This window comes from Sebastes umbrosus, chromosome 24 (assembly GCF_015220745.1).
Source record: "Sebastes umbrosus isolate fSebUmb1 chromosome 24, fSebUmb1.pri, whole genome shotgun sequence".
NCBI lineage: Eukaryota > Metazoa > Chordata > Actinopteri > Perciformes > Sebastidae > Sebastes > Sebastes umbrosus.
In genome coordinates, this window is record NC_051292.1 from 14,842,148 (window position 1) to 14,855,192 (window position 13,045).

Consider the following 13,045-nt stretch of genomic DNA (forward strand, 5'->3'; position numbering starts at 1 on the left):
TTGACATTAATATTACATCAGGTTGCTTTAATTCCCGTCCCGAAAACGGGCTTTTATGTGCTTTTAGTTTGGCTGAAGATTCGACATCTGAGGCTTTATGAGCATCGTGCAGGACAGATGACAGCTTCCAACTTTCATTCATTCATTATCCGTAGCTGCTTATCCTGTTCAGGGCTGGAGCCGATCACAGCTGACATTGGGCAAAGGCGGGGGGGTACACCCTGGACAGGTCAACAGACTATCACAGGGCTGACACATAGAGACATTCACACTCACATTCACACCTACGGGACATTTAGAGTCAACAATTAACCTGCATGTCTTTGGACTGTGGGGGAAACCGGAGCACCCGGAGTAAACCTACGCTAACACGGGGAGATCATGCAAACTCCACACAGACGGGCCCCCACCGCACCACCGTGTAGCTTCCAACTTGTGTTTTCTAAATGACATCCCCTGTTTTGTTTCACACAAGAAAGCGATGCACGCGTTATAATTCACCTCCCCCCTTTTTAAAGCCAACAAACTTGTTTGTTCTTTAAGACGACACAGACTATTCCCTCTGGGCTCTTTAGTTTACAAGTAAAACCACTAAAATCAACACAGAGGAAAAGCTCTGCGTGCATAAACACAACATCTGCATCTTAAATCCTGGGATGAAAGAGCAGCTTAATGTGTTTGTGGTTCAGCTTTACTGTGCGTGTGTTTTTACTAACAAATGAGGGGGAAATCCGCAGCAGGTTCACCTGCCTGCATCACCTTTATATTCTGAAGCTGATCTCTGAAAAATATCATATTTCCCTCTCTCTGGTGTCTCCCTCTTTTTCTCTTCCCAACAGTAGTTTCCACCCCTCTTTGATGTGGGAGAAACTGGCGTGCTCTTTTTAAAACCTCTGAAATATTTTCTTTGGGCTGGCACCGCTCAACCCTTCCCTCCCTCCCTCCCTCCCTCCCTCCCTCCCTCTCTCCCTCTCTTTTCTCGCTGTCACCCTTCCTCTCTCCCACCGAGTCCTTCTGTGAAACAGCTGGACAGCCTCCTGTCTGCCTTAGCTGTCATAATCGCGTGTGATTTACTCTGAAGGGGGAATATAACACCTCTGTGTCAGGGGTTGTGACCTAGCTGATGGTTATCCTCGGTGCAAACAAATGTCATTGTGCTTTCAAGACAACTGACCAGGGATCAGACCAGTATTGTGTGTTTCCGTGTGTGCGGTTCCTCGTATACGTCACCATATAATCAGTGTCGATCAGTGTTTCCCAAAGCCCAAAGATGACGTCCTCAAATGTCTTGTTCTGTCCAAAGATATTCAGTTTACTGTCACAGAGGAGTAAAGAAACTTCACATTTAAGAAGCTGAGAATTTAGACTTTTTTTTTCTTAAAAATGTACTTAAACAAATTAATCAAAATAGTTGGAGAATAATTTAATAATCGATTAATTGCTTTGGCTTTAACCTGAAACTCCTTCGTTGCTTCACTTGCATATTACTTCCCTTAATGTGGCTCTCAGATGTTGCTGTAAGGAACCTCAAACATGAAGTTTTTGGAAAATATGAATGTTTTATTATCTTCATTTTGCAAGCAATGCATGTTTTCTAGTTTTCCCACACGCCCACATTTTTAATCAACGTTGTATTCCTGCCTGTTTGTGTGTCGCAGTCGTTCCAGAGTGTGGCGGGCAAAGACGAGGCCTTCCCAGACTCTGTTAGGACCCTGGTCTCTGCCAGCTATGACCCGGTCTACAAGTTCCACCAGGGCTTCCTCAAAGAGGTGGAGCAGCGGCTGGCGCAGTGGTCAGTATCTGTCTGCTCCCCATTCACAAAACACAAGCTCACCTACATACTGTATATACTCACATATAAGAGCATTCAAAAACTCAAGTCAAGGATGGGATGGGAACTAAATGTGCACATGCAAAGGCCTCATTTCCTCCTCTGGGAATCTTGTCTGTGTTATTTCTGTAATGAAGACACAAACCTTGTTTTTGGAGAGGGGCCAAAGACTTGCTGGGAAGATGAATGGGATTGTGGGAATTGAGTGAAGATTTTCCGGTCATGTGTGCTAGAAACTACAGCTGTAGCCTGACATCTACTGGTGAATAAATGCATGTGTTCTCTCCTCTTTAGGGAGGGTCGATCTAACGCCCACATTAAAGGAGACTATCAACGCATTGGTGATATTCTCCTGAAGAACATTCAGGGTCTGAGGGTAACTATACCTTTTTATTTTGCACCAGAACCTGTAATACCTCTCTATTTCTTATCTTTATTTAAATTCTTTTTCTATCTTTTGCATCTGCAGCAGTTGACAGTTCATCTTCAGAAACATTCAGAATGCCTAGTTGAACTGGAACGGACCTGCAGGTAGGTGACTACTAGAACGTTATTAGCACGAGACTTTCTATATTCTTCTTTCTAATTCTTCCTCCTCATTCCTCAGGTCCAGCCGGAAGGCAGAGACTGCGTGTCGAGACTTTGAGCAGCAGAGAGTTTGCTACTTGCCCCTCAACATCTTCCTCCTCCGTCCTCTCCACCGCCTGCTGCACTACAAACTCATCCTGGAGAGGCTGTGCAAGCACTACCCGCCCACCCACGACGACTTCAGGGACTGCAGAGGTACACGTCTGCCTTTTTCTGTGCAGTTATGTACACGTGAAACTACGTTTGTTTACAACCATCCTCCTTAAAGGTCCCATATCATGCTTATTTTCAGGTTCATACTTGTATTTTGTGTTTCTAATAGAACATGTTTACATGATGTAATGTTAAAAAAAAACTTTATTTTCCTCATACTGTCAGCCTGAATATACTTGTATTTACCCTCTGTCTGAAACGCTCCGTTTTGGCGCATTTTGACAGAATTGCAACAGAATTGCGAGGCTTGGCAACAGCTTGGGTCCATGTGTACTTCCTGTCAGCTGATGACATTCACATACCCTGCTACCAGGAATAAACTGGGACACATTTAGACGGGCTGTGTGTATTTCCCTGTGGATTGAGCGTTTCGATACTTTCACAGTATTTATATAGGATTTAAGCCTGCTTTATTATAAAAAAACATGAAAATTTCACTTTTTTATAATATGGGACCTTTAATAACCATCTTTAGCGGCCCTGGCGGACATCTCCGAGATGGTGCTGCAGCTGCAAGGCACCATGATGAAGATGGAGAACTTCCAAAAGCTCCTAGAGCTGAAGAAGGATCTGACCGGCATCGACAACCTCGCCATCCCCGGAAGGGTTAGACTCTTTATTTATTGGACACACGTAGACTCTCTATGTTTCAGGCGTAAATTATTCAGTGCAAAATTCTGCAAATGTAAGCATCTTTGCTTCCTCTCATATTTATTTGTCGTAACTCGCAGGAGTTTATCCGGCTCGGTTGCCTCAGCAAGCTTTCAGGGAAGGGCCTCCAGCAGAGGATGTTCTTCCTGGTATGACACTTCAGCTACTTTTCAAAGTGAATCTGACATTTGGGGATAGCGAAAAATAATCTAACCTCCACTTCTTCTTCCTTCCTCTCCAGTTCAGTGATTCCTTGGTGTACACCAGTCGAGGAATGACCCCGAGCAACCAGTTTAAAGTTCATGGCCAGCTGCCCCTGTATGGCATGACGGTACGTGATCAAATTCCCTCAACATTACCTACGGGCAGTTTAGAGTCAACAATTAACCTGCATGTCATTGGACTGTGGGGGAAACCGGAGCACCCGGAGCAAACCCACGCTAACACAGTGAGAACATGCCAACTCCACGCACAATCCGGGTTTGAACCTGCAACGTTTTATTTAAATATTACAGTTTATTTTTACATCGTATGTTGTTCGTTATCATTGCTTTTGTTTACATGTTTCAACCATATTTTATTAGATTACTGAGGTCTAAGTAGGGTGTGTGTTTTTTGCAGATCAGAGAAAGTGAGGAGGAGTGGGGAGTCCCTCATTCGTTCACCTTGTTTGGACAGCGCCAGTCCGTGGTGGTGGCAGCCAGGTATACATGAACACACGCATATTTTGTTACGTAATAATGATACAGGAGTTTAAAATATACCATAAAATGAATGATGGTTTTTTTACATATAGTCTCTCTCTGTCTTTTCTGTCTGCGTCCAGCTGTGCATCGGAGATGGAGCGGTGGGTAGAGGACATCAGGATGGCCATCGACCTGGCGGAGCAGAGCAGCAGCACAAACACTGACCTGCTGTCCACCAGCCTCTCTGACAACAGTACGTATATTCAAATTATTATATTATACTGTTTTTTTAATCATGTGTTTTATTGTTTCCTTAAGAAAAGATTACTACAACAACCTAAACCATAACAAATTAAGTAAAATGTACATATAACTGATAGTAACTGTAAATTCAAAAACATAGTAATCAAAAACAAGGAAGAGGGAAAAATTGTAATATTTAAAAGTTATGATATTAAAATAATATAAATAAATACATAAATAAATAAAATATATATATATAAAAAATAAAAATATAATTGATTTAACATTAAAAATGTTAAATAAAAGAAAATAAATAAGAATAATGACAATAATAAAGTAATATAGAAAATAAAATATATAATTGATGAAAAAAAATGTTAAATAAAAGAAAATAAATCAGAATAATTACAATAATAAAGAAATATAAAAAATAGAAATATATATATATATATATATATATATATACATATATATATATATATATGTAATTGATTGAAATTTAAAAATGTTAAATAAAAGAAAATAAATAAGAATAATGCCAACAGTAAAGAAATATAAAAAATTATATATAATCGATGAAAGAAAGTTAAATAAAAGAAAAATAAATATGACTAATTACATTTATAAAGAAATATAAAAAATAAAAATGTATAATTGATTTAAAATTAAAGATTTAAAATAAAAGAAAATAAATAAGAATAATGACAATAATAATGAAATATAAATAAATGTAAATATATAATCAATAAAAAATTAAAAATGTTAAATATAAGAAAACAAATAAGAATGATGTCAATAATATAGAAACATAAAAATATATAATCAATTAAAAAGAAAAAATGTTAAATAAAAGAAAAAAATAATAATAATGACATTGATAAAAAATGTAAAAATAAAAATATATAATCGATTAAAAATGATTAATGTTAAATACAAGAAAATAAATAAGAATAATTACAATAATAAAGAAATATAAATAAATACAAATATATATATATTGATTAAAAATGAAAAATGTTAAACAAAAGAAATGAAAAAATTAGAACCTATAAATGAATAAAATAAATTCACACTCCAGATTCCCAACACATACTTATCGTATATTCTACTATTGATTTACACTCAGTTGCTACTTTATTAGGTACACCTGTACATTATAGGCATCATAAAAGTAGACTTTATGGCTAATTTGCTGTATTGTATTGTGTCTTGTTTACATGCCAGTGTATTTTGTGAATTCCCTCTCAATCTAATAGAATGCAAGATTTTTTCAATTTTCCAAAACATTGATGTTAATAAGTTTAAATAAATGCATCGGTGTTGGTCTGTCTGTGAGTCAACACCTCACTAGAATAAACGATTTTATTGATTCGAACAATTTGAACCATCATTCCCAAATAACTACTTCCTGCCCAAACATCACTTAATCATCAGAGTATTGCAGGACGCTCTGAGACCCTGTGGGAACCAGAAAGTTATTTCTGGAAATGTTTCCACTTGGGATTTGTCACCCACGATTGGCTTTTCTTGCCTCAATCTCCCAGCTGGGACCTGCTCGCTACACTGATATAATAATAATAAGGTTTTTCTTTAAGGGAAATGTCTTTATCTAGTCTACATATCAATGCACATATCCTTTCTTCTCCTCTAACTCGACAGACGGCTGCTGTCAGCGCCTCATGAATAATTTCACTTTCATCATATTTTTTAACGTCACCTGATATATGTAGGTCCAGGCACCAGCTGTCCGCCTCCATTTTCTTCTTCTTTGCTCTCATTCTTTATCATAAACGCCTGTCACGATGTTCTATGAGGCCTCCACCTGGTGACCTTTGGGTTGACGTCTCCATTGTCTCTCGGCTAAATCACTCAGACTGTTAAGGCGTATTGGTTTACATGGAACAACAAAAGGGCTTTTATTTTGACCTGACTGTATTGAAATTACTTTGATCGCTGTTTTTAAACCATAAATGATTCACCTTGTGATATTTGTACACGTTTTCCGGCTGGATTTAATCCTATAATCAAAGCCAGGTTTGCTGTTACAAAGTTACATCCAAGTCTTATAAACAGGGTGAGCAGCCAAAAGAAAAGCCAAGGCAGGAGGCCCAAACAGAGCGTAGTATTTCGGGATCCAGTGGCAATTTCCACCTCCAGCTGCAAGCAGTTAAAATACAGACCTTTAGCCAGAAACAAAACAATGTTCAGGATGTTGCAGAGCTTGTTTCTCAGGGGTTTATTTATGTAGTCTGCACTTATTAAAGGTCTCATGTTGTAAAAAGTTAGATTTGAATGTCTTTTATATTATAAAACAGGTTTAAGCGCTATATAAATACTGTGGAAGTATTGAAACGCTCAATCGACAGAGAAATACACACAGCCCGTATTCAGAAAACCTTTGAAACAAGCTATCAGGATTTCTGTAACTTTGTGATGTCACAAATCTACAATATATAGGCCGTTTCACAGTTTTAAACGTAAACATTGTCCCAGTTTATTTCTGGTTGCAGTGTATGTGGATGACATCAGCTGACAGGAAGTAAACATGGACCCAAGCTGTTGCCTAGCAACGCAGCCCCATTGAAATTCCGTTGAAATGTGCTAAAACGGAGCGTTTCAGACAGAGGGTAAATATAGGCATATTCAGGCAGACAGTATGAGAAAATAGATATTTTTTTAACATTACGGCTTGTAAACATAATCTAGTAGAAACATAGAATACAAGTATGAACCTGAGAATGAGCATAATATGGGAGCTTTAAAGGAACAGTGTGTAATATTTCGGGGGATCTATTAGCAGAAATGTAATATATTCATAACTATGTTTTCATTAGTGCATAATCACCTGAAACAAAGAACCGTTGTGCTTTCATTAGCTTAGAACGCCGTCTGACTTCCATTGCTCCTCAAGTAGTACTATGGTACTAGTAGTATATGTCCACAACAGTGTTTTTTTAGACGCGATGGATCTCCTCGCTTCCCAGCATTGGATGCTCGATGGGTTGCCACGAGGCACCTGATTGGACGAACGTTTTCCCTCGTGGGCTGCTACTCCCATCTTTCAAACCGGAACCAACATGGCGGCTCGTTTGGATACTTCTTTCTTTTATGTTATGAAAATAGTTCACTGAAATGTGTTTCTGAATACATTTGAGGTGAGAAATAAGCCTGAATCTGTCTTCATTTTAGATCAACAATGCCATGTTTAAACGTTTCTTGGGAGTTTCCAGAGGCGTTGATTTACATGATGATATCTACATAGGGAGCGGGTCCTCTTCAGGGACTCCGCCATGTTGCTCCGCCATGTTTCTACAGTAGCCCAGAGAGGACAAACCAAACACTGGGTCTAGAGAGAACCTTTTGCTCTATTATGTTACCTGAAGGCCACCGTAGTTCTCCGACATGCTTATGAAACTGCGGTAACGTGAGCAGCAGAGTGCAAATACGGCCACCCACCGTCTGATTTCCCACTAGATTCGACTGTTATCAGGCCATTAAATAGGCGTTATCAGTCGCTATAAGCACCATAGATGTGGGTCAGTAGGGGCCTACTACACCTACTACGTTGTAAAAGTGAAAATGAAACTTTAAAGCAACACGTTCTAACATGTAAAACTGAATGAAACGTCACGTTTTGAACACAAACAAAAAGGTTTCTTTAGGTTTATGCAACAAAACTGCAACTTCTTTAGGTTTAGGCAAAGAAAAAACAGCGAGGCGAACGGCGTTACCACAGTTTTGCACTCGGAGGCTCACGTTACAACAGTCTTTGAAAGGGAGGAGTGAGCAGAGGGGTACTTAGTTGGTTGCAATCTGCAACCACACCACTAGATGCCACCAAAGCCTACACACTGTCCCTTTAAGTTCGGTGGCAACATTTGGGAAGATGAACAGATTTTGATACCAAAACCTGAAATGTATTAGTCAGTAAAGTTGAATCGTCATAAAGTGTTTTTTCTTCATACAATCAATGTCTAAAGATCCATCTCTTTTAGCCTTTAACAGTCATCATGAAGACGTGACATTTGTGCTCTATAGATAATCACTTTATTAAATGGTGGACAGTTTCTCTCTGCTAATCAGCACATTTTGACCTCCCCGTCGTTCCCCAGAGCTGTCGGAGGACGGTGGCGGCGAGCTGGAGTCGGAGGAGGAGCTCTGCGGCTCTCGCTCCTCCCTGGAGCGCCAGGGTCACCGTGGTAACACCACCGTGCACGTCTGCTGGCATCGCAACACCAGCGTGTCCATGGTGGACTTTAGTGTTGCCGTGGAGGTACCGGAAACCGTGTCTCTTTTTAATCGTCTTCTCTCTCCTCACATCGCACGCCCCTGTCGCTGTGGCGTCCAGTCTTGTGTGTTTATTTCTGTGTGCTGTCCTCTTCTCCACAGGCAAAGGACCATTGATTCAATGTCCTTTGTCTTACTTTTCGTCTCATGTTTGTGTCCTTTTCTCTCTTCCACCTTGTGTCTCTCCATCTTCCATTTGTCTGTTTGTCCATGTCCACCTGTGTCCGTCCACGCTGACGTTACTAGAGGCCACTAATAGTCCATCCAGTGAGTTGACGAGGCCCCTCGGCAGCCCTCAGGGGGCCGCGTCTCTCTCTGTGGTTTGCTGGTACAGAACTCACAGCCTGTCCTTTAGTGACACCTGCTGGAACAGAGAGGTACTGCAACCAGCTCTACAAGACACCATGAAACTTCTGATCAATAGAGAGAACTACATTTGCATTTCCCTATGGGTGTTTATATATGATGTCAAATATGGAAGCACTAATTATGTGAAGCTTATTAGTATTAATTAATTCAAATATTGCTGAAGTATCACTCCTCCTGCCAAACAAGTAACATATTTTTAATTGTAATTAGGGCTGTCAATCAATTATAAACGCAGAAATGCAATCTACACATGCTGCTTATTTTGGGAATTATTTGTTTGGCATGTAAAATATCCATGTTTACTAGTGTTCAGTCTGTAAATGGCACAAATTGATATATTTAGATAGTTTGTTTCGTCCAACCAACGGTCAGAAATCCAAAGATATTCAGTTTATTGTCCTAGAAAACAAAGAAAAGCAGCATATCTTCACAATTGAGAAGCTGAAACCAGAGAGTGTTGTTATAATCATAAAAAAAATCTTACACACAGTGTTTTAAATGGTAAAGGTAAATAAAAATAAATCCTTATACCTGTTTATATTCTCTATTTTTTATTTACTAGGGCTGTCAATCGATTACATATTTAATTGCGATTAATTGAAAATTACTGCAAACTTTGTATCTCTTAAATGTACATTAAAAGGAGATTTGTCAAGTATTCAATACTCTTATCAACATGGGAGTGGGCAAATATGCTGCTTTATGCAAATGTATGTATATATGTATTATTGGAAATCAATGAACAACACAAAACAATGACAGATATCGTCCAGAAACCCTCACAGGTACTGCATTTAGCATAAAACAATATGCTCAAATCATAACATAGCAAACTCAAGCCATAGAGTGTGCATGTCTGTAAAGAGGAGACTCGTGGGTACCCATAGAACCCATTTACATTCACATATCTGGAGGTCAGAGGTCAAGGGACCCCTTTGAAAATGGACATGACCGTTATTCCTTGCCAAAATGTAGTGTAGGTTTGTAGCGTTATTTAACCTCCTTCACGACACGCTAGTATGACATGGTGTAGTTTCATATGATACCAGCATCTTCACTCTAGCTTTAAAACTGAGCCGCTACAAGCTAAAAATTACAATTTGTGATAATGCGTTAAAATGAATTAGCGTTATTATGGCGTTAACTTTGACAGCCCTAACTGTAATATATTATGTTTTGTAATTAGAACTAACAGATTTTTTCTTTCCTGTCTTTTCCCCTGTTTTCTAACCCTATAATAGAATTTGTTTCACTTGATTTAGCCTTGCCCGTCTTTTATTGACTCTTCTCTGTTGTGTTGTCCAGAACCAGCTGTCCGGTAACCTGCTGAGGAAGTTTAAGAACAGCAACGGCTGGCAGAAACTCTGGGTGGTCTTCACCAACTTCAGCCTCTTCTTCTACAAGTCACACCAGGTAAGATAAACACAGTCAAGTGGTCAAGCATTAACACGTTGATGCGTAAAGACGGTTAATGATTCTTTCTGCTCTCAGGACGACTACCCTCTGGCCAGCCTCCCTCTGCTGGGCTACTCCGTCACCGTCCCGTCCGAGTCGGAGAACATCCACAAAGACTACGTCTTCAAGCTCCACTTTAAATCCCACGTCTACTACTTCAGATCGGAGAGCGAGTACACCTTTGAGAGGTATTATATTCTACATTTACACCACAGTAGTCAATTAACAGGACTCTCAGGAGAAATATTCTGGTGGGCAGATGAATAAGCTCTGAAAAGAAGGTATACATTTGCATAGTTTTATGAATTAATTTATTATGTAATGTCGAGGGAAAAAAAATTTAGGAATTGTTGCTTATTGCTCCTTTTATTTTAAGATTTTATCAGCAGCACAGGTTTCTATTTTTGAACGGTAGGTGTAATAAATAGCTGATAAACGTCCGTCTCTTATCTTCAAAGCTCAATAGAGGCGGTATAATAATTGTCTTTTTACAATATCCCACGTTCCGAGGCCACCTAGTCTGTATTGTCTTCGTTTTTACTTGAATTAAAACTAACTTTCTAATGAATTAAACCAATGTACTTGCAAGTCCAGGAGGCAGGGAGAGTCTTTTAATAGCAGTTTATTTAAAGATTTGCATGACGACATTCAAAATCTACATGTCGGCCTGTCCATTTTTATACATTTATTAACTTTAAAGGAAAGTTTGCATTGTGTGTTTTTCATATTACATTGCAATAGCCTGTTTAAAGTGATAATATACCAAACAACTCATCAATGCTGGTAGGCCTACTGTATGCTAATAGATAAAGGAGGGATAGTGCGTTGAATTCCTTAGATACAGCTGTGCCATGTTGAAGCAAGACTGGATGGCGTGCAGCAGATGATAAAACGTTCATTACAACCAGTAGAGACTTGCAAAAATAATAATGTGTGCATAATAAATAGCTGTCTCTTATCTACAGAGGCTCAAAAGAGGTTGCATAATAATTGTCGTTTGACAATATTCCAAGTTCTTAGGCAACATAGTCTGTATTGTCTTAGCTTTTTCTTGTGTTCCTTTGAATTAAATCTAACTTTTTGGCGAATTAAACCCATGTACTTGCAAATAAAGCATGTAGGGAGAGTCTTTAATAGCGGTTTATTTAAAGATTTAGGTGACAACATCCAAAATGTGCAGGCCGAGTACGGGTAACACTTGCTACATAGGTCAAAAGCTTGTTTACTTGTCTGCATCTTACTCGCAAAACATTGTTTCTTAAACTTTTTTTTACCCATGCGCACTAAAACCTGCCTTATGGCACTGTCACCGGAAATAACAAAAATATATTTTATCACAAAAAGGGACAGTTTTGTACTTCTTCATAGTCAGTGTAGATGACGATCGGCACGCCCCCAGTTTGGAGAAACAGACATCCGAAAAAACACTTTAAAAGTCGCACAAATAACACAAATAAACCGTCATCTACTGTAGGTAATACACTGACTATTGGAAGTACCTCATACAACACCACTTCATAACACTCGAACTTCAGTAATATTAGAACATATCTAATAATTCTTTTGGTCCCCAGGTGGATGGAGGTCATCCGCAGCGCCACCTGCTCCGCCAGCCGCTCCCTGCCGAGCACCAGGAAAGACCTTTACTGATGAATCTGCACCGAGAGACACTCGCCTGGGTGAACATCTGGACTTCAAACACCAGAAAAGACTCACAGAATCACTACCAATGCCTCTGAAAAGTTGATTCACACACACACACACACATCCGTCTTATTTCTGCACCACTAGTGTCTGATCAGAGATGTAATTCATTAACGTCATTTTACTTTTTTTTCTCCGCACAAAGTCTTGCTGTTTTTTTTATTTTTGTGTTTGTGCCATTGAGTGTTGTTCACATGCACACACACACAGATTTCATATTCACTCCCAACATCATATACCATGTTTACAATAAGGAGAAACTGAATGAAATACATGGGAAGTATTTGGGACACTGAAGCATGAGTTTGTGCACCGTATTGTTGGTGTCGTGTATGACGACACGTGTGATGAGTAAAACATGTATATAAAATGCTTGAATAAGACCTGTGTGCATGTGAACACACTCTCTCTATATATATATATAATTAGATGAATTCAATGTGATGCCAGTTTGGACACATCCATCTTTTCCTTTTTGTAAGGCGACTTTTTGTACAGTACTTTGATACACTGTGAAATGTTTTTGTTTTTTCATGTTTCCTGTACGTTTTGTTTAGTTTAAAAGGACAAAAACTGCTTCCAACGCCAACAGAGATTCCACTGGTCCGTTTTGCCAAATACCTTCTCTTCTGTACTCCTTTTTAGTTTTCTGGATTTTACTATTCTAAATAAAGATGAGAAAAGATTGTGTTCATATGGAGAAAAAAAAATGAGACAACTCAGAAATTGATGTCTTTTGTTTTTATAGGGACAGAACCCTACTGGATGGGATGAGGACAACACAACACAGAGACAAATCATGAGTAACAATTCAGGACAAAAAAATCAATTGTGTTTCAAGGAAAAACTTTAATATAATCTGGCTTGGGGTCCTTCTGTATGCATGTTCTCCCTGTGTTAGCGTGGGTTTACTCCGGGTGCTCAGGTTTCCCCCCACAGTCCAAAAACATGCAGGTTAATTGTTGACTCTAAATGTCCTGTAGGTGTGAATGTGAGCGTGAATGGTTGTCTGTCTCTA

The 13,045-nt window shown here is 39.0% G+C and overlaps 1 protein-coding gene across 3 annotated transcripts in view; it reads left to right on the forward strand.

The window, feature by feature from the left end:
- The window catches only part of LOC119483451 (FERM, ARHGEF and pleckstrin domain-containing protein 1-like), a 62,690-nt gene extending 49,937 nt beyond the window's left edge, over window positions 1-12,753 (forward strand). For all 3 annotated transcript variants that reach the window (XM_037761546.1, XM_037761547.1, XM_037761549.1), the window contains 13 exons: window positions 1,659-1,792; window positions 2,126-2,207; window positions 2,301-2,362; window positions 2,439-2,614; window positions 3,108-3,238; window positions 3,364-3,432; window positions 3,525-3,614; window positions 3,905-3,987; window positions 4,110-4,222; window positions 8,325-8,485; window positions 10,174-10,281; window positions 10,360-10,511; window positions 11,898-12,753. In XM_037761546.1, the coding sequence (XP_037617474.1) occupies window positions 1,659-1,792; window positions 2,126-2,207; window positions 2,301-2,362; window positions 2,439-2,614; window positions 3,108-3,238; window positions 3,364-3,432; window positions 3,525-3,614; window positions 3,905-3,987; window positions 4,110-4,222; window positions 8,325-8,485; window positions 10,174-10,281; window positions 10,360-10,511; window positions 11,898-11,973 (1,437 nt within the window). In that variant the 3' untranslated portion in view covers window positions 11,974-12,753. The remainder of the gene's footprint in view (window positions 1-1,658; window positions 1,793-2,125; window positions 2,208-2,300; window positions 2,363-2,438; window positions 2,615-3,107; window positions 3,239-3,363; window positions 3,433-3,524; window positions 3,615-3,904; window positions 3,988-4,109; window positions 4,223-8,324; window positions 8,486-10,173; window positions 10,282-10,359; window positions 10,512-11,897) is intronic.
- The last annotated feature ends 292 nt before the right edge of the window (window positions 12,754-13,045 follow it).